A 25,341-nucleotide genomic window follows, 5' to 3' on the forward strand; every position below is an offset into this window, starting at 1 on the left:
TAAAAAATGTAACCAGAGAAACACTTTACTTAAGGACCAAATCAGTTTTGAACATACTCACTATAATATATAACATTACAGTCATAGAATTCTCCTGTTTTTGCCCATCCAGCATCTTTCCCACCCTTTTCTATAATAACTCTCAGGTTTTTCTTTGAGAAATCAACTCTCTCCAACTCTCAGTCCCTGCGGTAGGTTCCAGACCCAGGCATCCAGCCCAGGCGTGGACTGGAGAGTCAGGAATTGGCTCAGGGATGGGGACATGGTCCAAGCTGGACCACTGATATTCAGACTGGCACCTTTGCTGGGACCAATGGCAATGAGGTAGTGAAAACATGAGCCTGCAGCTGCTGCTGGGATGAAAGCAGAGCCCACAGATGGAGAGAGACAAAATCCTGATCATGTTAGGTGACTCTCTGCATCCTGCTGAGGTTTTTGTTGTTTTAATTCATGCAAGTTAGTAAATTCCCTTTTCAGCTTCATTCAATCTGGGTGGAGGTTTGGTACTACAACCCCAAATGTCCTGAGTAGTGTAATCACAACCAGTCATTGTAAAGGCAAAAGCTTACAATATTAGTATTTCATTAAGTCCTATATGCACTTCAGGGTGTCATTTAAAGGGAATACTTTACACTAGGAATTTTTATCCAGATGAAAATGGGGATTATTTACAGGGTTATCAAAAAAAAAAAAAAAACCACAAAAAACCATAGCTCCTTCACACTTGGTGGCCAGAAAGAAGTAAATACAAGACCCTAGAAAAGCGGTACTCTCATTTTGATGGGTGTGGCACTCCAAGGAGTTTATAGAAAAGGCAGATTTTGAGGCTACCCCAGAAATCCTGCAGCAGGCCCAGGAATTTGCATTTCTCATGAGTACCTCAGGGGTGCTGACTGCCCACTGATGCTGATGGTCCACTTGGAGAAACACTACCCGGGAGGGTCCAGCTCCTCCTAGATGCTGTAGGTCAATCTAGAGTGCAAAAATCCAGCTGAGAGGTAAACCCCAGACTGACAAAATGGGGAAATTTCCATAATGATTTCATGAGCTATAAGATCTTCAAGGCCTACTCTGAGTTTAAGCACAAATTCTGAAGCAAATGTTGGCAAATTTGGAAGTGTTTCAGTTCTAAAAATGGAAGGATACAAGCATTATATCCAGTTCTCTCAATGGCTATTTTATACAAAAAAGAAAGTGATATAGAATAAAAACAATAATTTAAAAATTGATGTCAAGCTTTGGCTTTATCAGTTTTATAACAATAAACTATAGTAACTTTGTAGTAGGTCATAGCATACAATTAACAAAGACGACCTTTGAGAATTCATTTCAGTTTTTAACAGAGCAGCCATAATGAGTACAATTATAATAATTGGTAAGAACCTTTTACAGCATTCTGTAATACACAATAGATAACATGGCAAAATAGAATAGATTGTCTTCTAAAGGCACCACATGAGTTTCACAAAGGAAATCTTATGTTGACTGTGATGTGTAAGGGGGTGATACTAAAGTCACTTGATGCCACATCAGACACCACAAAAATAAGAAAACCATTTCCTGATGTGCATCCATGTTTGCCTTCGTTAAAAGTCAGTGGTTAAATAATCATCAATGTTGTGACTGAATCACAGAAGCTATCTAGCCCTCCTCAATAGGAGTTCCCCAAGAGAATTAAGCCTAAATACTATAAAGCATCCACTCTATGTAATGGATTGACACTCCTTTGCATGTAAAATGGCCTTACCTCTGTACTCTCCTTGGAAGAACTGAGAAGGCAGTCTCTCAAATCATCTTCTGTAGGGCTTAGACGCTTAATGAAACCCAGTTTAGAAAGACCAACTGACATTCCTTAAGCTGAAAATACATGCTCTGGGAAAAATAACCGTGTAACTTTTAATTCCAAGCAAGGTGGTCTAGCAATAGTGGTTCTTGAGTAGTTTCTAGTTCTACTTGTGAGGCTTTAAATTGTTCAGAGTGATACTTTGAACATCAACACACATTTTATGCACCAAGATTAATGGCATCAGTGGAACTCTCAACTGTAGTTCTTCAGAACCACACAATAGAATTTCATCTACAGCATGAATGTCTTGGACTCCTTCCACAACCATTAATTGTTAAACTGCCAAGCTCATCTCATTATGCAGAGATCCTATTCAATCCAAGGGAAATACAGTAGTATGACTTCAGCTGAATTGCAAAACAAATTCTGATTCGTTCTATGGTTGGAGCTTTGTAAAATGTTTACACGTTTCTAATGGGTTTCTATGTAGAGACTGATAGTATCTGATTTTAATTTTTGTGTCAGATCCTGTTAATCAACCATTCCAGTATCCACTCTCCCTTCATTTCTGACTAATAGAATCTGGATTTTCAAGTAGACACATAGTAGAATAAAAGACTACATTTTCTAGCTTCCCTTGCAGCTAGATACAGGCAATGAAAGCAGAAGTAAGTAGTAATGTTATATGGAAGTAGAAAATATTTCACTGGAAGGGGCTCATTTGTACCCTTCTGCTCCCCCTGCTCTCCCTTTTTTGCCTGCCATAAAGTGTGATCAGTGGAAATCCAATAAATATCTTGAACCATAAAGCAACCTTAACTGTGGAGGCCATGCATTAGAATGATGGAGCAGAAAGATAAAAACATCCTTCACTCTACCACATCACTGACATACATCCCTGGGCTGTCCACCTTTAGACTTCTTTAACATGAGAGAGCAAGACACTTCTATTATGCTTAATCCTCTGTTATTTAGAGTTTTCTTAAACCGAATTAATATAATGCACATACAGTTTATTATTCAGTAAAGGCCAGGCGAATTAATAAACTAATTGGGACTAAATATTTGAACTTTTGTAATACGTAAAACTTAAATAATGTATTTAAGACAAATAAAAAGAATTAGTACTTTATCTGAATGGTAACAAACATACAGGAACAAAATCTTTTACTGGTTAAAAATATATATAACTTAAAGAGGAATTCAGATCAATAAGAAGTCAGTAGAATGTGTGGTATAAACAATAATCAGTGAAATGTGTATTATGGTAGGTAACTATCACATAACATATACTTATCAAAGGTAACAAAGTGAGCCCAAAAGGTATGGGTTGAAGTTTGACATACAGACATACTGTGTGTCTATTTATTTTTTTTCTTATTTGTTTTTTCTTATTTGATGCTTTTATGTGACTCATTCATTCTATGTCTATTTATATTGAATAATCAACTTCTGGGCTGAATGGAAGACTTTGGTCTTTTAGCTTTCATGTACAGCAGACAGACATCTTAGAAAAATCCCCAGGACAACAGAAAATTATTAACATGCCTTTGATGTCCAGTAAATCCTTTCAAGTCAGATTTTTGCTGTGTACTCTTGAAAAGGCATTAAAATATTTTAAGCAGGCCTAGCAAAAGAATCGAAAACATTAGATTGTATTTAAAATAAAATCTATTTCTTAGATTGCTTTTGATTATCCAGGCAGAAATTTTGTTTCACTGTTGCTCTATAATGATAAGATTTTGTGTTTATTGTGATTATTTGATCAGTAATATTTTGTTTTGGGAAATATTTATGTTAAATATCCTACTAGGATCTTAGAGCCATCCAAGCTCCTGTCTGCTCCAGTGGTAGGCAGACGTTTGGGAAAACAGTTAAGACTCATTTCTTCTGTATAATCTCAGTATTATTCATTTAATACCTTCACATCCTTGTTCTGCATTCATATGCAAATATCTATGGTTGTGTTTATGTAAATTATTGGCACACAGTATTCACTCTAACTACATAAGGCAGTGTGTAGGTATCAAATTTAATTAGAGTGATGTACACATGATCTCTTCAGTCAGCTACTGCGTACTCTTCCTTCTTTATGTTAGCCACAAGTGGGGAAAGATATTAGATATTTAGGGAGATTATTTTTCTGGAAAACAATTTTTTTCTATCATTAACTTCTCTATTACAAATATAGAGATGGTCCCTCATTTACAATGGTTCAACTTACGATTTTTTTGGCTAACAGTGGTGTGAAATCAACATGCATTTGGTAGAGATCATACTTCAAGTACCTGTACAACCATTCTGTTTTTCACTTTCGCTATAGTAATCAACAAATTACATGAGATATTCAACATTTTATTATAAAATAGGCTTTGTGATAAATGACTTTGCCCAACTGTAGGCTAACGTAAGTGTTCTGAGCATGTTTAAGGCAGGCTAGGCTAAGCTATGATGTTCAATAGGTTATGTGTATTAAAAGCATTTTCAACTTAATGATATTTTCTATTTATGATGGGCCTATCAGGATGTGCACCCATCGTAAGTCAAGGAACATCTGCATGGCTATTGAGATGGCAAAATAAAGACACTTACCCCTGTGACATCCATAACCTTAATGGCTGCAAGCTGGCCCGTTTTGACATGACGACCCTGTAAAGAAAAAATAATAACAAAAGATTTAGTTCTGATGATGAATAGTAGCATTCAATTCCAACCATAAAGAAAAATTGCTTGGATCAGTGCTGTACTATGTCAATGAGGGGAGAAAGACAGACACACACAGAAACACCATGTCTACTTAGTGTTTATTTTGTAAAACATCCCCAGTCACTTTGTTTATTTTCACAGTGGGTGTCAAGTCAAATAAAAAATGCAAGGTTGAACAATTTGGTTCTGCCTCCTCTCCAAGGCATTCGACAAGAGCTCATGTGAGAGGAAGATTTACGTGGAAGGGGAGCTAGGCCTGTGTGGAAGAGTACACAAATATCTCTCTGTTAGAAAACACTCTGTAGATGAAGAAACTTTGGTTTCTTTCATTCTTAAAATATCCTGTGATGGTTTTAACTGGATATGATTCTGCTATAATTCACCTGAGATTGTTCATTTATCTTTATCTTAAAAGGGAGCCTAAACTAAAACAGCAATCAATCCAAATTTGTGATCAAGGAGACAGTGTTGAACATTAGAAACTGCTTCCCCATGGTGGGCTCTTTTGGTCTTTAGAACCACAGTGAAGCAGCAAGCACATGGCAAAATCAGAAACGAGTAGGGAGCGCCAAGGGGGCACTCTCAGAAGAGAATTATTTTCTCTTTGTTTGCTCCTTGAGAAAATGCAATGTCTACATGTGACTCAGACAACAGCAAAGATGGTCATACTCACTACTTTTACATGAATTTTATATATAGCTTCCAAAATACATTTTACTTATTGCTGCTATCAGGCAATAAAATGTAGCTTCGAAGATCAGCTGGGTTCAAAACCTAGCTGCATGACCTTAGGCAAACCCCTCAACCTTCCAAGCCTCAGTTTCCTCATCTCAAAAACTGAAATAATAATAATACCTAATGCATAGAATTGTAGTGAGAACGATATGAGATAATGTATACAAAGTACTTGACAGTGACATATGCAGATTAGCTGTCAGCAGATGCTGGCTGTAATTATGTATGGTCCTGGTCTTCTGGTGAATTTTAAATGTTGTCTTCCCTACTGAACTGTATGTTTCATAAAGGCAAGGACCATGTCTCATCAATGTATTTCCAGTACCTGGAATAGTAAGGGCCTACCCCATAGATGCCGTGGAATGTTTATGAATTAGCAACAGATAAGGAGGCATGTATAATTGTGGTGTAGAAAAAGTGATTGGCCTGGTGTGATTTAGATTCAGTAGTTGAAGTTGGTGAAAATGTGCTAGTTTAGTTGGATCAAATTTTTTAAAAGTTGTGGTAGAAAACATTAGTGGGTCAATTTTGTAATTGAGACCTCCTATATCTTTGTGCTCTTGAATCTTTTCCCTTTTTCTGCTACTCTTCTCCCTTACTACCCTAATTTTCCCCACTCCTCTGGCCCTTTAACTTCTGCCCACTCTGCCTGTCCTCTTTCTTCTCACATATCTCAGCTTTAAAAATCTATCGACTCTGATTCTGGTGGTGCTTCCTTCCGCTTTTGACCCCTATTCTGCTGCCCTTTTTTCTTCCTCACTGGGGAAAGAACACAAAGAAGGAGACAGTAGGTCAGTAATCCAATATGGTCACAGACACAGCCCCTCACACTTATTTCAACTTTCCTGAAATCGAGGGACAGGATGGCGTGTTACCTTGTAAAGAGCCCTGGACCAGAATCCCAGAGGCCCAGTTCTTGTCCAGGCTCTGCCCATGACCACCGGGTGTGTCTGGGCCCTCATTTCCCCATCTACAAAATGTGGGGAGACTGGGCTCAGTGGTTAGTAGAGGGGGCAGTGAGTGGGTATCAGCACTACCAACTCTTTCCATCCCAAGCAGCATTTAGAAATCTAGTTTTCACAAGATTGATAGGGAGAGAAGTGCCACTGCTACAGAACCAGGAACACTAACTTTCTTGCAGAGCAGCAACGCTACCTTTCCTGCAAACCGTGAGTCAATCTTGCACAAGGAAGAAGTAGCAACAGCATCCTCTTTTGAGTCTGTGATGCCGTAATGATGACCCTTGCAAAGGAATCAACAGCTTTGTAACCAACAGTGGACTTTAAAGTAATGGCTATAAATCGTGTCTTAAATAATGGCTGTTCATCTGCTAAAGCACTGAAAGAGGGTAGGAGAAATGTAGGCAAATACAGAGGGTCTGTCTGATATTATATAGCTGATTTGCCTTGAGATTATTTTAATGGTACCTGTAACAGGATACAGATAAACCACTGGGCATGGCTTGCAGGGCCCTCCAAGAGCTGACCCCCTTTCTGCCATACCATCTTGGTAGGCTCTCACTTGCTCTTACTCTGTGGACCTTGAGAACACACTGTTTGCACTTCTGGAAATGTACTTTATTGTTTCTTGCCTCTCAGATGGTATGTTTTCTTGGTCTGGGATGCCCTTTGCCTTCTTGACTCCTCAGACAACTTACTCTCTCTTGCTAGATTCAATTAAAGTACTCTGTCCTCTGATACCTCACTGTCGATTCCTCATCACCTCTGTCTATCAATGAACATGTCCCTGTGTGTATTATTCCAAGGACCTCAAAGGATTAATATCCCTCTCTCCCTCTCTGATCTTCCTTCCTCTCTCCCTTCTTTCCCCTGTGACTCCATTTGCAGCCCAAACTTTTTCCCAAATAAAACCTTAAGTGAACTCCCCTGGTTCAAGCAGGGACTTGACTGCCCAACTCTAGTCTGCTCTGCCTCCCAACTCCCCTCATTCCTGAGGGAGTCCCTGAGGCATGTCTGCCAGCATGCACTTTGAGAGACTTCGCAGTAGATTTTTAAGTCCTTAAGAAGCAGGGAATCCTCTTTGAGTGAATAATTTGTTACAAGGACACCTCAACACCTCGTTCTTTCCATCAGCAGCCTAGGGCTGAGCTAGCCCATGGTACTGGCCCAAGGCCAGAGATGAGGCGGGATAAAAGTGACCTGTGTTACATTTCAAACACAGGCAGTGGGCAGTTCTTGTTGGAATAAATAAAATATCAGCTCTTTTAAAAAACCTAGTATACATGGCTTTTGTTGTTGCTATTGTTTTTTTTTTTGTTTTTTTGTTTTTTTGTTTTTTTTTTAAGTAGCCACTATGAAAATGACGGAAGGTAACACTGGAAAAGAAAACAACATTTTAAATTTTAAATTTCATTTCCCGGCTGAAACAGCAGTTCTCAATGGGTCTGACAGATAACTGAATAATACGCCTCGGGATGGCAGTTTGGGCTTAGGTGAGATCCTGGAGTTGGAACAATTAGCAGCCTGAGATCACTCCCAGGCAAAGGTATCCCCACGCACTAGAGCAGGAAGAATGCTGAGCTGTCACATTTTGCTGATCAGGAAAGGGCCATGAAGGAACTTGCCCAGCATGAGCTGCCTTTTATATCCCCAGAGAACATCAGGCCAAGTTATGATCCAGATTAAGGCAGACTTGGAGGGAATGGCAGGGAGTCAGCCGACCTAAAGCTCACTAGGAACCTGAGGCACAGTCATTGTAAGACAGTTTTTAAAGAGGCAACTTCATAAAATCAGAAATGAATTGAGTAGGAAGGGCCCCTAAGAGCCTAACCCAATCCTCTCCTTTTACAGATGAGGCCAAACCTCACAGCTAAACTCAGGACACTTTCTCCTCCATCCCACTTCTACTATCCAGCTCCTAAATCACAAATTTCTATCACCAAACTTTTAAAATAATTTTTAAAACAAACTTTTAATATTTTACTTAACTGGAACTAAACATCAAACCAGTCATCTTTGCTTTACATAGGATTTTTAATAATTTATTTTTTAAATTTGGGGGCAGTGCAACAAAGGGGATGTTATTGTGATAGAATTTTGAAGGGAAAATGTAATAGTACCCCAATTCTAATTTATTTTTCCTTATAAGAGAAATTTAAAATACAAATATAGACACCATCTAAATTTAGATCTAAAATACATGTTTCAAGCTGGTGCAGTGTTGCACGTCTGTACTCCCAGCTACTTGGGAGGCTGAGGCAGAAGGATGGCTTGACTCCAGGAGTTCGAGGCTGGCCTGAGAAACACAGCAAGATCCCATCTCTAAAATGGACAAATGTATGAATGAAAAAAAAAACATGTGCAACCAAGAACTAAAAATTAAATTCTGAAAAGAAAAAACTTCTAAAAGGAGATAAAAGAGTTTAAAAAAATTCTCCATGAAAATTAGAGAAAATGTCCTGTCAGATTGCAGTTGCTGAGTCATTTTTTAATAAAAGGATGAACTGAATTTTTTTTTCCTACTGAAATAACCAATAATGGCAAAAGCTAGTGAACACGCTAAATCTAGAAAAGTAAAACTGATACTCTGATAGGACCCTAAGACTAATGTCAGATAATGTCCTAAAGCATAAAAAGCCTATCCACCAGAAAGGAACAAGAAACGCATCAAAACAAGGGAGGCAGAGCCTTGGGGCCACGGCTCAGCCTGGTCCTCAGACACACTTAAGAACCTACTCTGCTCTCCTCTTCCCTTCTTCTCCCTCACTTTTGAGGCAACAAACTATGCTGATCCTTGTTCTATGTAAAATAATTCAACATCAAGGTGAAATCCAAATCACTCAAGTACGATTAATACAATACCCTACTCCTTCAACTCCTCCCTAAAATGAATGCAAGAGAAAACAACAGTTTTGTTTTAACAGCCATGTAAGCTTCACTTCTGCTATTGTTGTTATTTTCTAAGGAAGAGCAAGAGGGTTTTTGAGCTGCTAGCCTAAGGCTAGCCTGGAAGACAGAATACTTTCATTTCTAGGTCACCCACATACATTTATTTCTGGCAAAGCACACAAGCAAACCATCTTTGTTGAAAATTCAGACATTCCCCCCACTATCTTCATCCTTCTGCCCAAGGACCCTCACACACAGGTAGAGAGTGGCTCATTCTCCTTCCTATCTACCTTAGATTTAATCTCCACTTTATTGAGGAAGTCTTCTTCAATTTCCCAATTGCAAATGAGTACTCTACCTTCGTGTTTCCACAGCATAGTATCCCAACCCCACTGATCATAGCCAGCACTGTGATTTTTTTTTCAAAACATGCATCACCAGAACCATGAAAATAAATCAAATCAAAATGAAAAAAAAAAAGCAGAATGTAGAATATGTAGTAATGGCAGCTGTTGTTTTATGGCTCACCTGTTCTGATTCTATCTATCTATCTATCTATCTATCTATCTATCTATCTATCATCTGTGTATCAATCACAGATGCTGCAGTGTGCCACCAAGATTCTCGAGTACAGACTGAAGTACCTGACAACTCTGTCAGGTCCCTCTCTGGGAATGGCCCTTAGCCAAAGAGCCACCTCACCCAAGGTCATGCTCCCTCCTGGAGACAGGTGAAGGACGATGGCAACTTGGATTAGGATGGAAAGGGTGGAGAATGTGGGAATGCACAGGAGGCCAAATGAAGAGGACTTGGGAATAGACTGGATATGTATTTCCCTTGTGCCTTCATAGTGCTTGGCACAGCAGGGACTCAGCAAATATTTGCTGAAAAACAGACTGAATGAAGGCATGAAATTTGAGGGTTGCGTTTGGGTTCTTGGTACCATCTACATGTCTACATCCATTTCCCTTACCCCCACATTTCCCCAGCCGCAGAGTGTATGGGACCAGATAGGGTGGGGTTGTAAGCAGGAATTATAATTATTTTGCTCATAAATAAAAAGCTGGAAGATGAATTTAAGTGGACGAAGTTCTTTTAAACTCTACAGAGAGACCAATTTACTTTCCCTTTCCATAGATCACAGAGAAACCAGAAATTGGTTTTAGCTTTACTTCTGAGCCGTCCTGATGATGGCAAACATCTACTCTGGTTTTCCACTCCCAGTTGAGACTAAAGGTTAGTTAATATCTATCTGGACATCTTTAGGAATGCTACCTTTCTTTGATACAATATGTCTTGAGGCAAAGAGGTAGACAAGACAACTTTATGAAAAGACTCCAAAGATCCTTATGATCAAGTAACATGAATGTTCACAGAGCATACTTGGCATGATGTCCATTCCTAAGTCTTCCCCAGGTTAAATGGAGCCTTTGTGTTTCCTTGGCCTACATGTGCCATTCATTGGTGGCTTAAAAACCCTGCTCTCCATATGTGCAGAACTGTGATTCAGACTTTATGGCTCCCAGACTTGTGGCAGAGGTAAAGCAAGGTACCGACTCAGGATGGTGCCCAATTACTCTCCATCTCAACACCACTCACTGTGAATTCCTTTGCTTGGCACCTCTGAGTGACAGAAAATGGATTGTTTTCAAGACTGTTCAGGGGTGGGCCAACTGAAAGCTGAGACTTGCTCACAGACATGAAATGGGGAAGAAGAGACTGGGCTTCATTTTTCTTTGTTAGAAACTAGGATTCTTCAGTCTTCATGGCTCCCAGCTTGGCTCAGTTTATAAATCAAAATGGATGCTTAAAGGGAAAAAAATCAAATAGTCACAATTTTTAGCAGACAATAGTTAATGTATGCAGATTCCGTGGCAGGGAGCCTAATGCCTGTACCCAGGAAAGGCACACACAGCTGAAGTGACAGCAGTGACGAGGCAGACAAGCTGAGGGGTGACGAGAGCTCAAAAGCAGACGAGCCAGCCTCTGGGCCAGGGCCTTGTGCCAAGAACACACTTCCCAGTAACCTCCTCTCAACCCAAAAAATGAGCACAAAACCAAAGCGCTCACTGGCTCTCATCTAATTTATACCACAGAATTACCACAATCATCTGTGGCTTTTAAAAAATTTCTTATTTGTTTATTTATTCATTTATTTTGAGACAGAGACTCACTCTGTTGCCCAGGCTGGAGTACAGTGGCGCTATCTCGGCTCACTGCAATCTCCACCTCCTGGGTTCAAGTGATTCTCCTGCCTCAGCCTCCCAAGTAGCTGGGATTACTGGTTCCCACCACCATGCACAGCTAATTTTTGTATTTTTAGTAGAGCCAGGGTTTCGCCATGTTGGCCAGGCTGGTCTTGAACTCCTGACCTCAAGTGATCTGCCCACCTTGGCTTCCCAAAGTGCTGGGATTACAGGCATGAGCCACCACGCCCAACCTCATCTGTGGCTTTCATACATTCATTTCTGGGAGGACTAACCCCCCTAGGTGTGGGGGCTCAAAAGATGGCGACAAAATATGTACATGCAGCCAACTCTTCAGCCTCTCCAAATATCCTACTCCTCCCCACCCAGCACAATAGCCTTCCCTATCCCCTGAACCAAGAATGGCATCTGGGGCTATAAACATCATTCAAAACCCTGGTACCTGAACACTAGTCCAAGGTAAAGTTTACACACAACTCCAGTAAAAGGTGAAAAATAAGGACCCAGTGGTGATTTTTTCAGAAAACGAGGTATTCAACTTAAGCAGGATTCTTATTTTTGGTGTTAAAATGCCCATTAATGAAATGTTTTTAAGTTTTAAAAGTTAACAACCATATCTTGGCTCCCAGTGTTTTTGTTGTTGTTGTTGTTTTTGTTTTGTTTTGGTGGTGGGGGGGGGTTATAGAGTGAGATTTTAGTACTCCATGAAATCTAAGAATCCAGGAAAAAGTATTTTTACGTACATGAACTTAGTAATAGTAGAAGGGTCAATAACCCTCTTAAGACACGAAGAAGTTTCTTGATACAACTTGTAAAAAGTTAAATGTAAGGGTGTATAGTCCTTAATAACTTACAATAGCCTGTGTGAATTGTATTGGAACCCACTTCTCTCTCCTCTGGGTCTCCTAAGTCCCTAATGCCCTTAAAATGCAGTCCCCAGGCACATGGCTTCTACACACTAGAACAGAAAGCCCCTCAAAGGCAGGAACTCCACCTTAAACCTGTTTAATCCTCTGGCATTGCCTGGAACAGCATCTTGCAAAGGGTAGGTGCTAAATTACACTGGAAAACATCAAGTTTCTAGGCCTAGTGAACCTTGTAAATTGCCACAAATCACAATGAACAGAGATTCCTGTGATCCATCAGGGGCTACATCTGGGAGAATCTTGATAGAATTTGGGGAAATGTTTACTTCTGAGTGTCAGAAGCTTAAGAAAAAAAGAGAACTATAAGAATGGCTTACGGTGTCATAACTGGAGGGGAAAGCCATGTGATCTGATGTGAGTGTTTTGCTCAACAAGGTTCTGTTTTTGTTTTCTTTTCCAAGTGTTAACTAAGAAAACTAGGTCACTGAAATAGGCCCTGGAGACTCACTAGAGACACTAGCATTCTGCATGTCATAATCGCAACAGCTTACCAGAGGAAAAGGTCAGGGAGAGAAAGATGCATCAAGAGAAAAGCAAGGTCCAGATGCTGCCCTGCCAACATCCTTTCACCTCTGCCTCCTCTTTTCCCGAGATGGTACTAACTAGAGGTAGGACGATGCAACTGTTCTTGGAGAAACAGGGCTCATTTATAAAGATTTCAAATCAATAGCTCCCTCTCTAAGGACTACTTCATGAGGCAACTCTGTCTTCCCCTCAGGACCTCTGGCAGACTCTTTGCTCACTCCATCCCACCTCCTAGCTGCAGATTAAGAAGATATATTACATCCCCTCCCCTGACCCTGCACAGGGTTGCCAAATGCAGCCCGAAGCTGGCCCCTATTGTCTGAGATTTACAACCAGGTGATTGGGAGTGGACAGGGTTGGCTTTGGACCACAGACACGATAGGCTGGGGGTTAGGGGAAATAGATGATAATAATAATAAAAAGGCAATGCTGCATTTCATTTTGCCTAATGTATGGCTTCGATAGGAAGCCAGTCCACCCACAGTGCTGTCTCAGTCACTTAATAGACTTCTGCAGCAGCAGCAGCAGGAGCAGTCTCCTGTTCAGAAAGAAAAAGGACCACACTGGTGTCATGAGAAAAAACAAAGGCAAAGGACCAAAGTGTTCCCAGCTATCATTCTTGGGGTGGCAGGAACACAAATGGGGACCCATTTGGCTCTTTATTTGGGCTGTTGATGAATAAACCCTCTCCCACAGTGTCCTCAAACCTCCAGCAGTTTTAATTAAAACAAAAGAAATGTCAGCAGGGAAAAGACTGGAATATAATTAGGGCCCACCAAATCTAAAGTAATATGGGGGAAAAAGACTAGTAATGAAAGGGAAGCTTTCATGTTCTTACTGAATCCCTGCTCTGTTACTGACACAAAAATCAATTTCAATAGGCTTTAGTTGTATCTGAGCGGGAACACAGTGACAGATGAAATTTAGTGAGCAACTTACTGGAGTCATAATGATTCCCACAGGAAAAAAAAAAAAAAGACTACAGTGAGCACTCCCAGCCAAATGTCTCCTCTGTAAGAATGCGTATGTTTATTATACATACACATAACATGTATGTTATTAAAATTATATCTAAAATTTATATACCTAAAACATATATAGGCTGAGTGTGGTGGCTCATGCCTATAATTCTAGTGCTTTGAGAGGCCAAGGCAGGAGCATCACTTGCAGCCAGGAACTCGAGACCAGCCTGAACAATATAGTGAGACCCCGTCTCTATAAAAAATCTAAAAATTAGCCAGACCTAGTGGCATGCACCTGTAGTCCCAGCTACTCTGCTGAGGTGGGAGGATCACTTGAGCCCAGGAGTTTGAGGCTGCAGTATGCTATGATTGTGCCACTGCACTCCAGCCTGGGGGACAGAGTGAGATCCTATCTCTAAAAAAAAATAATTAAAAATGATAATATTGTATATATAGAAATATACTACATTGTAAATATATACATATGGAGGAGAGAGAATTTAAAAAGTAGTGTTTTTTTTTTTTTTAATCCCAAAAAATGTGAATTCTCTCTCTCAAACCCTTTAAAACAGTGGTTTTCAATGGGGTAACTTTGCTTCCCAGGGGACATCTGATGTTGTCTGGAGACATCTTTTGATTTTTATGACCGCAGCTACTGACAATTAGTGGGTAGAGGTCAGGGATGCTACTAAATCTTCATAATGCACAGGACACCACGCTTCCCCCAACAAACAATAATTGGGTGCAAAATGTCAATGGAGTCAAGGTTGAGAAAACATGTTTTAAAAGAATTTGACATTTCATAGGTGCTCAATGAATGCGGAAGTCTATGAAATGTCAGATTCTGCAATAGGCACTAATACTACAAAGATCAAATGATAAGGTCTTGACCTCAGGGATCTCCCATGGCTTAAGGGAGGCACAGCAGAGGACGAATTGTTCTTTCCTTGCTTAGTAGAATCTTACATGTAAAATCTTTTCTTAAATCCCAAAAATGTATGTTCTTTAAGAACACAGGCAATACTATACCCAGTGACTTCTGAGACCACTTTTCAACTGGCTTTTGTGTGGCCAATTCTAAGACTTTCCCATTTAAGCAGCATATTCTAAATTTTTAAAAAACCAAATGAAGTATTATTAGGACTAAATGGAATTTGGTTTATTATAACTGGACACAATTCTGGCTAATTATATTAATTTTAGAAAGAATATCCTATTTTCATTTTAAAACAATATTTAGGTCTTAATAACTCTTCATACTATGTGTTCTTTCCTTCTTCTTCAAGGTTTACTTATAGTTTTAAGTTATCAGGTGCTCAATTTAGAAATATATTATTTTGTTTGATTAAAATATAAGTCATGTGAACTTTTAAGCTAAAAATGTAATAGTCAATGACAAGAGAATAAAGGTGTTTGCCTTTATCCAACATAAGTTCTTCAAATGCAGGGATATAGGAATCTTGCAATTGCTGTAAGTGATCTGTTTCCAAGAAATAAGGAAAGCAAAATTCAATTTTTTAGAAAAAATAAATGAGCAGCATTATTTTATATCACCAACACAATTCACCACCTTTTAGGTACTTAAGGATTAAAGAACTCAAGATGGTCAAAGAACAACATCCAAATATAGACTCTCCACAGTGTATGAAAGAAATAATTATGGCCTATTAATTGTTCCACCTGCAATAGCAGAAGACCCAGATCTCCGCAAAGGCTGAAAATATCTCTCCCCCTCCAACAGATGTCTTCTGTGTCAGCACAGACTGCATTTGCGATTGTGCTTTCTGAGCAAAGACCTGCATATTGTTCTTTGGGAAGGAGGGTGAGAGGACAAAAAGGACATTAGAAAACTGAAAGTTGTTTTATAAATGCAGGATGGCTCTTACATATTCATAATCTTTCAAAGTGATGGGCATGACAGACTACAGCAATTTGTCAGCAAACACATCTATCCCTGGGAAGCTAGTTGCTGGGAGTAAGTAGTCAAGTGCCTCTCAGAAACCTGTACTCTCCCATCAGGACAATAATGCTGAGAACGCTTTTGTCTGAAATCTTGGGGGAGGGGCCGGGGTGAAATATGATGACACACTGAGAAAGAACAAGGGCTCTTTTAAGTAAATATGATCTTCCCCAAGCTCTGGGTAGGCCTGAATGGGAGGGTAACTGACTAGGTAGTAAATGCATTGATTTATAGTTAAAGTTAGCTGCGATCCAACTGTGACCTATCGGGTAGCTTCGTCTCAAGGAGGGTGAGTTTTCCCTGACTCCAGTGAAATTCTTCTTTCCACCACATTTTCATGCCTCCAGTTTAGGTTGACTCATCAGGGATCATGAGACGGGCAAGGACAGCATCTTGCTGACTCTTGGAAATCTTCTCTTCTCAAACAGGTATTTCACATAGTCTAGAGAGAATTGACTATCTGTAGCTAGAGCTCTGCAGGCCCTATAGAGGACGTGCAGGTTAAGAGGAAAGGCTTTGAAAGAGGTATGAGGTTCCCTTGGACTACTTAGTGGGTCTAGAGTTAGCCCTCTAACTGTGTAGAACAGATATAAAACAATTAGCTCACTAGGTTGCAGTAAGGATTAAATTACATGTGTAGATACACTGGGTAGAGTGGCTGGGTAAACGGTGTTATCACAGTGCTTTTAGTGTGATTGAGGTTCCATTTCTGTTCTCTTCTCCTACTATTCCCCCCCCAAGTACCCCACTAGCCCACATTGCAGGTCTAGTTTCCTTCTCCCTTTCTTCCAATGTACCATGGGGACTTTACATGTCTCTTCCTTCTGCCACACTTGAATGCTCGCTGCCTTCAGGTCTTGACTCGAATGTGTCAGAGTCTCAAATGACTCTTCTCCAATAGTCTTTTTCTGGCTGCTATATCTAAAACTTCAACTCCACTTTAACTCTTATTATCCTCCTTCTCTGCTTTACAGATCATCTAACAAACTATACAGTTTATTTATATATCATGTGTACCAGGTATTTCCTGCTCTAGGAGGGAAGTGTCTTGAGGGCAGCGGCTTCTCTTTGTCTTGTTCATTATTCCATCTTCAGTAGCAGATCAGTGCCCACATGGTGGGTACTCAATCAATATGTGCTGTATGAATGAATTCCTAACCTCTTTGTGGAAACAGTACTTTTTTTTTTTTTTTTTTTTTTGGAGATAGAGTTTTGCTCTTGTTGCCCAGGTTGGCCAGGTTGGAGTACAATGGCACGATCTTGGCTCACCACAACCTCCACCTCCTGGTTTCAAGCGATTCTCCTGCCTCAGCCTCCCGAGTAGCAGGATTACAGGTACGCACCACCACACCCAGTTAATTTTGTATTTTTAGTAGAGACAGGGTTTCTTCATGTTAGTCAGGCTGGTCTCAAACTCCCGACCTCAGGTGATCTGCCTGCCTCAGCCTCCCAAAGTGCTGGGATTACAGCACTTCTGTTCTCTTTTTAAAAATTCATAGCACTTCTTACTTGAAGGCATAACAATTCTGATAGAACAAGTACTGTTATCAGACTTTAAAACTGAGGCTCAAAAAACCCAAGATTTTTCCAGGTTGTATTTTCCTTTCATATTGGCCTTGCATATAAGTCAAGGAAACAATAAGATATTGTCTCTCTCTCTTAAAATTCTATTTAAATTCTCTCTAATGTTTAAAGAATAAAGAACAGAACTGTAAATTAAAATGCCTGATAATCAGAATATATTTTCCACCTAGGAAGATTTATTTCTGTAAATATATATGCTTTATTTAAATATTAGCAATATAAAGTATAGAAGTAGAGGTAACTGCATCTCTAAGATACATTTCTGCTAGCAGCAGCCAATAGATCAACCTTACAGGTAGCAGTTAAGAATGAGGCTGTGCTATTCACAATAGCAAAGACTTGGAACCAACCCAAATGTCCATCAATGATAGACTGGATTAAGAAAATGTGGCACATATACACCATGGAATACTATGCAGCCATAAAAAAGGATGAGTTCATGTCCTTTGGAGGGACATGGATGACGCTGGAAACCATCATTCTCAGCAAGCTATTGCAAGGACAAAAAACCAAACACCGCACGTTCTCACTCATAGGTGGGAATTGAACAATGAGAACAATTGGACACAGGAAGTGGCACATCACACACCGGGGCCTGTTGTGGGGTGGGGGGAGGGGGGAGGGATGGCATTAGGAGATACACCTAATGTAAATGACAAGTTAATGGGTGCAGCACACCAACATGGCACATGTATACATATGCAACAAACCTGTATGTCGTGCACATGTACCCTAGAATTTAAATTAAAAAAAAAAAAAGAGGCTGTGCTTTTTGAACCAAAGGGAACATTTGATCCTCTTTCCCTGACATAAATATGGAAAGATGGAAACTTTGCCTAAACTGTTAAGACCTCAGTCAGCTAAGGTCACCTGCACAAAAACATGAAAATTGCCTTCCTTCCTCCTCTTCCTCATTTTCAATTGTGAAATAGGTGTAGGCATATGGTCAAAGACTCATAAGCAGGATCTCTTCTAACAGCACCTGATCTGAAAATATCAAGCCTGATTTCAACCTAGTTGCCAGTATCTGATTTCAATCACATTGGTTGGGGCTTAGGTACTTGCTTGCCTAGGATCCAAAAGATCAGTATCAATCTGCATTTTTTTTTTTTTTTTTTAGCATTTAACTCGGCAGTCTTGTGTTTGCAACATTAATGGTTTATTTCATTGGTGGCTTCTGTCTGCATGAGGGACATTAAGAAAATAAAATTGGCACTCATATAAGCAAAATAACTGAATTGCTGGATTTAGTCATTAAAATGTACCTTATGATATCCCAGGAACTCCTAACCAGAAAATCTGTCTTAGATTTCATAAACCACTGATAGTAATTTAATGCCAATAATAACACAATATTTATTAACCACTGATGAGCATTCAACAGTTCATGGGCTTGAATATTGAAAAATATGTAGCAGTCATACATATGATGCTTTAAAAGATTGAATTATACTTCTTAAACACGTTATTTCTGTTTTTACATTTTTAAACATTTAAAAAATCTTTTTGAGAAGAATACATTTTAGGAAACAAATTCAGAAGCCATAAAAAAACTTTGGAAATAATAAATGCAGTGGAGCTAAAGGAGTAAAAATATATAGGTTCTATTTAGAATTTGATCAGTTTTCAATTTTTCAATAAGGCTCTAGGCAAATCTTTTTAGCTCTCATGGATTTCATGAAGAAGAGAAATAGAAATACTTGTTATGCCTGTTTTCCCTTCCAGAACTGAAATGCAAACAGGAGTGTCCAGATAAGGTGAGTTCTTTTGAACTCCACTTTCCGCGGAGTTGTCTAACCTTGACAACTCCTGTCCAGGGATTCACAACATATCGTAAATACATACACTATTCCACTATTAAGGAAAAGGGCAGCCAATAAAAATTTCCTGAAAGGGCATCATTTCTATGAGTCGAAATGGATTTCAGTGCCCTTTGAAATGTGGTCAAGCTTTTACAAAGAAAGGTCTTATGAAGAAAATCTAATTTCACATAAAATTAACATTAATATTTATGGTAAATTTAAAAAAAACCCTTCTTATCCAACTCACAAGCCACATTGTTACACAACTCCAAAAAGCACCCTTCCCATTGTTTTCTATAAAAGTGGCATCTTCTGGGGTTGAACACATTGGTAGCCGTGTTGATTAAAAGTTAAATTCATAGACTCCTTACTGAGCAACTATCATATATAAAGCACTGTCTTCATTTCTGAGGGACCTGAGTCTTAAGTCAATTTTATTATTAAATTATTTACATTTCTCACACAACAAATTTAGCTTCATTTTTAATGGATTTTACTCCTAGAGGAAGGTTTATAAAAAAATATGTATTTTTATTTTTCCCTGTTTGTTCCATTTTCAGAGGCTTTCTCCAAATCAGTTATGGCCAAGATCAACTCATGGCATCTTATTTGGGGGAAGACACCACTAAAAGAATATCTCTAATATATGTGGTTTTAGGAAACACAATAATTAAAGAAAAATCATGAGAAAAGGAATCCACCTTTATTAACTCATTGAGAGAGAACCATTGATGTTAGATCCAGAGTATTCTTCCTTAATTTACTTTGTAAGGTCTTCCGAGAAAAAGTTCAAGTGCAGAAAACAATTGAAGAGGACTGCAATTTTGTTTTTTTTAGAGATAGAAATAATTTTTTTTTTTTAGACAGAGTCTCGCTCTGTCGCCCAGGTTGGAGTGCAGTGGCCCGATCTCGGCTCACTGCAAGCTCCGCCTCCCGGGTTCACGCCATTCTCCTGCCTCAGCCTCCCGAGTAGCTGGGACTACAGGCGCCCGCCACCACGCCCGTCTAATTTTTTTGTATTTTTTAGTAGAGCGGGGGTTTCACCGTGTTAGCCAGGATGGTCTCGATCTTCTGACCTCATGATCCACCCGCCTCGGCCTCCCAAAGTGCTGGGATTACAGACATGAGCCACCGCACCCGGCCAGAAATAAAATTTTAACTTTGTGCTTAGTGCTATACTATTCTCAGGAGAGAACTCGTTTATTCAAAAAATCAGGATTCTAATACTTCTCAAACATACTCACTTATTCTGAGGGAAAAACCACTTTTCTCAAAGAGCTTAATAAATGATAGCAAAAAAGAGATTTGCTGCATTCCAATTTATTTTGTACTGGCTAATACATTAGCCAGTACATACTTTTCATCTGGTCACATACTATTTCTACCATGGCTTTAAGTAAATATACTATTAAGAAAACTATCATGTTTTTGAACTCGAAATTTAATCTATTGGCCTCTATGTTACAAAGGTGAGATAGAAATGAACTTCATTCTTGTATTTCATTAATTGACACACCCATATTTGATATACTTTACTAGAAAAATCAACTCAATAGTGATAGGATGACAACTTACTGCTTCTCTTTAAATATTATGTATTTATTATTAAAATTATTTAAATTTAATAATAAGGAGTATGATATCATAGGGCTTGTCTAGATTTCAACAAAAGGCTTGAAATTACTATAAGATTATGAAAAAGGAGCAAGGAAGCTACTGAGAAAGATTTGTATAAACTTCATAACTGCTATTTTGCATTTAACTATACCAATAATGATTCATGAGCAATTTCTTCCTGGATTGCCAATACTCTTAGAAACTCTTAAGAAATACAGTATTAAAGCAAATGATTGGAAAAAAGAAGTCTGAATAAAGGATGCGGTAGTTCAGATGTGTTGTACTTCTACCTCCATTGTGTATAAAGGTGCCAGCTGTGTAGGGACTTGGGCTCTATAAAACAAAGACTTTGAACTTTTACTCTTCAGCACTCAACTTAGGTAAGGATGTAATTAAAACAAATTCCACCACCTAAATCAAAGTTAGAGAATCCTTTGAGCATGATCTGAAATGATTTGATAAACAGCACAATTGGGTAGAACTGTCAAGACATTCATAGCCTCAGGAATGGGCTGATACAAAAATATGTAATAACATACAAACACATGAATGTCACCAGAACAGCTGATCACCTTATCATACTAAAAATAAAAGAAACAACATTTAAACCATAATTTAAATTTTTAAATCATAATTGAAATTTTTAAATTTTCTTATAAAGTAGATTTGTGAAGGTGATTAAAGGGCCAGAGTTACCCAGGAAGGTTGGGACATCTTTTTAAGATACTTTTACAGTTAAAAAAAAAAATAGATCCTCAAGATTTGGTATAATCAAGGTGTTATAGTTATTCAAATGGAAGAGGGGAAGAATAGATTGATTTTTAAAATCTGTGTACTAATTTTTACAGTTTATGTACTTCTTTTCTGTAGATCATCTCATTTGCTTCTCGTAACTTTCCTTTGTCCAAGAATTCACTCACTACTGAATGCCTACTCTAATGCAGGTCTGAATAAAATGCTATTTCCTGCCCTCATGGAACTTATAATCATGACTTTCTTTTGTTATACGTTTTCGGTATTATGACTATTTTGATTTAAGTAAATCAACATCAAATCCTATTGGAAATAAGAAAGAGAAAGAGAGAGACAGACAGACAGACTTGGGGGAGGGGTGGAGATGAAGAACGGAAGTAGATGCTTGTGTAGGGTAGCCTTGAAAACACACAGGAAGGAAAGCAAAGAAGGCCTGGAGGGTGCAGCTTCAGGTAGAGGGAAAGGAGCTATGTGTGAGTGAGCGAGGAAGAGAGAGTGCTGCAGGAGAGGGTGAAAAAGGCTGGATTGTTCTGCCTTATTCCCTGAGCCTAATTTGCTTACATAGACATCATCCCAAAGCCATTCTCAAGTCAAAGAAAAAGATACACCTTTGAGACAACAGTGGAAACTAAGATGGCTCCACAACCATGAGTAATAAATTAGATCCCACTGACACTTGGGTAGAGAACCAGACCAAAAAAAAAAAAAAGAAAAGCCTTTATATTCATACTTCAAAACAAAACAGATTCTAATCACCTCAGCAAAAATAGGAGGGCTGGAAATAATAGATAGTCTGTAAGATTTGTAGCTGGTAAATGCAAGTTATTATTAATAGCTAATATCTACTATGTCAGGTTCTGTTATAAGCATTTTACACACATTGACTCATCATAGCCCATTATGCTGTTACCCTCATTCTACAGATAAGGAAACACACAAAGAAGTTAGATGACTTGTTGAAAGTATCTATTATTTAACATAGGCAGCATCTCATTTGACTTCTGCATTTTCTTTATTGCTTCCTTTTAGCCAACAAAAAAAATATTTCTAAGAGCTTTCACTAGATGGAAAATATTTTCAGAGTTCACTTACAATCTTAGTCTTTCTAGCACTAGTTTTTCCCTCAAGATCTTCAGTTTTCAGCTATCATTTCTCAAAATGGAGTTTTCAGAAGGCAGGCGGTGACTTCAGTCTAGGCCATACAAGGTTTTCAGGGGGCTGGCAGCTTGAGAAGTTGATATTATGATGAACAGATGGCCAAAAGTTCCACAGAGCAACCAACTCAGACTGGGCTGAACAGAAATGGTAGCAAAGGTAGGACTTTAATTCAGTCCTAAAAGATCAGAAGAATAAGATTGGGGGGAAGACAAGGAAGGACACTTCAAGCACCAAGTAAAGGCACTGGCCAATGTATGAGGAAGGGCTTGAGTCTGTGTATGGCTATGACATCACATGTGTGTAGAAAATAGCAGGATATGCAATTGGAGAAGACAAAGTCCCAATCAAGAACAGCTTCCTGTGTCATGCTAAGGAGTACGATGTTAAAGAGTTTACACTTGGGAGTTACAGGATCAGACTGGATTCCAGAAAGGTCACCCTGTCACCATCTTCCCCACTCCTTCCCCACCTGCCTACCCACTACCACTCAGATCCAGGATTGCAGTTCGTCTGTCCTCTACCAAGATTTGGAGACGATTAATCCAGTCAGGATCTGAAACAAAGGCTGGCAGCGAAAAGAGAATAGACCCAAAGAATAAATAACAAGTAGAATCAACAGGACATGTAGATGGTGTTTTGGAGAATTGAAAGAGAAAGAGAAGTCCTCTAGGAAGATAACATCTCTGATGTGTACAATCTAGGTGGGTAAGAGTGCCATTCTTTGAGACAGAAGGCTCGGGAAAACATGAAGAAGGCAGGAGGTGACTTCAGTCGAGGACCTACAAGGTTTTCGGGGGCCTAGCAGACATCCAGACAGATTTGTCCATTAGTCCAGTGGAGAAGGCTGGGCTTCAGGAGGTCAAGTCAGTCTATGGAGACAGAAGGACTCACAATGAACACCAAGAAAAAACAACCAAGGGGTGGGAAAAAAGAAAGTAGCAATATGACTGCAAATCAAGGAAAGAGAAAGTTTCAGGAAGAAGGACGTGATGAGTTTCAAAAAGGAAGGTATGGTAAGACCCAGTGCTATAGAAGACCAAGTGAAATAAAGACTAAAAAGAGCTCATTCAATCTGGCAATTATGAAGCCCCTGGGACCTTACATAGCAATGCAGGGACAGACATCAGTTTGCATAGAGTGAAGGAAAAAATGGGAGGTGACTATGTGGAGGCAAAGAGGGTAGAAAATAGTTGCTTGGTCTGAAAAGAGATGAAACTAGTCCTGAGGTCTCGCTGAAGTTGACTGCATGCTGAGAGGAAAGGGGCAATTCCGGGCAAGGGAGGAGACAACAGAAACAGCAGGAGGAGTCCTCTCACACAGAGGGAAAAGTCTTACATTGAGTTAGGATGAAAGAAGATAAGAATGTGAGAAGAAGATGAGTTTGAGAAGAAAGGCAGAGGGAGACCTGTGGGATATTTACCCAATGAGGGATACCTGTCCAATGGCTCCAGTTTTTCTAAAAGGCATAGAAGAAGGTCACCTGTGGAGAACAATGAAGGCAGGGGCAGCGGAAGGGAGGAGAGGAGAGTGGTGGAGATTGGGAGCAACTATTCCAGGGACAACAGGAGAAGGAACTGAGCAGGTACATACAGTTGATTATTAAGCAGTGCTGAGTTAAGCTGTGCAGCCCAAATGCAGAAAAATAAACAGCTAGACTGACCTTAGGGAAGGGGTCTGCAAGGTGGATATTATGGAAGAACAAAGGATAAAGGAGATAGTACATGTTGGCTAAAAATGATTAAACTAAGAAATCATGAGGCCCAAGGCTGGAGAGACAAGTTATTAAAGTTTCATGGGGACTGAGAGACTGACAAAAGACCCGAGGGCTTAGTCAACATCAAAGAACAGGTGTGTAGGGTGTGAGGGAGTACAGGCTGGAAGCATCAAAGGCTGTGGTCTGAGATTGGGATACTGTACATTTAAGATTTCAAAAACAAAACAGACCTGGGTCATAAAAAGTCCAGGTTGTGAATCATAAGAGTGGGGTGTCATTCCAGGTAATAGCAATATAACTATAGTATCAATATTATACCATTTTACAAGTGAGACAAAGACTAGATGACTTATTCAACATCACAGCTGGTTAATGGCAAGGCTAAAGTTTCAATCCAAGTCTTTGCTGCCAAGTCCTGTGATCTTGTCATACAAAATCATTTTACTTGGTACCTTTTTCTTTCAACCTTTGAATAAGAAATAATAAAATGGTGATTTTGCTTTCAGACTAGGATGAAGTTATAAATGAAAGAAAGCTATAAATCTGACTTAAAATGCAAGTGAAAGTAACAGTTTTATTTTCAGAGCTCTGGTTATTACCCATAGTGTAGGAGCTTATGAAATTCTGTTAAAATGTATATTTGCATAGTGTTTTCTTATTATAGAAACATTAAAAGTAACTAGCTATTGAATATGGCAACAAAAATAGTTAAGAACCACTTTATCTCATAAAACATAAAATCCAGCCTCCAGTGGCATGTCTGCTATTATTTCACAATTCTGGGTCCCAATCCCTATTAAGTCCAAGGCTGTGTCAGGATGATTTAGGAAGATAAAGCAATGTTACACCACATATTTTCAACCCGGGTAACTTTAGGCATACATCCAAATGTGAATATCAGATCTGTACAAATGTAAATGGAGCTGTCATTTTCTTTGATTAAGAATCGCTCAGGCTCTCCATCACCATTACTAGACAAGACAGAGTGGCCTGCTGCCAACTTAAGGGGGCTGGAGGGATGGGGCAGTGGTGTGGAAATGGCAAATTAGGGGCCTCCT

At 39.2% G+C, this 25,341-nt stretch overlaps 1 protein-coding gene across 4 annotated transcripts in view; it reads right to left on the reverse strand.

Annotated features, from left to right (window-relative positions):
• The window catches only part of TNIK (TRAF2 and NCK interacting kinase), a 400,067-nt gene that overhangs the window by 164,664 nt on the left and 210,062 nt on the right, over nt 1-25,341 (reverse strand). For all 4 annotated transcript variants that reach the window (XM_054479691.2, XM_054479690.2, XM_054479687.2 and 1 more), the window contains exon 3: nt 4,379-4,435. In XM_054479691.2, coding sequence (XP_054335666.1) covers nt 4,379-4,435 — 57 coding nt within the window. The remainder of the gene's footprint in view (nt 1-4,378; nt 4,436-25,341) is intronic.

The sequence above is a fragment of the Pongo pygmaeus genome, chromosome 2 (genome assembly GCF_028885625.2).
Source record: "Pongo pygmaeus isolate AG05252 chromosome 2, NHGRI_mPonPyg2-v2.0_pri, whole genome shotgun sequence".
Classification (NCBI taxonomy): domain Eukaryota; kingdom Metazoa; phylum Chordata; class Mammalia; order Primates; family Hominidae; genus Pongo; species Pongo pygmaeus.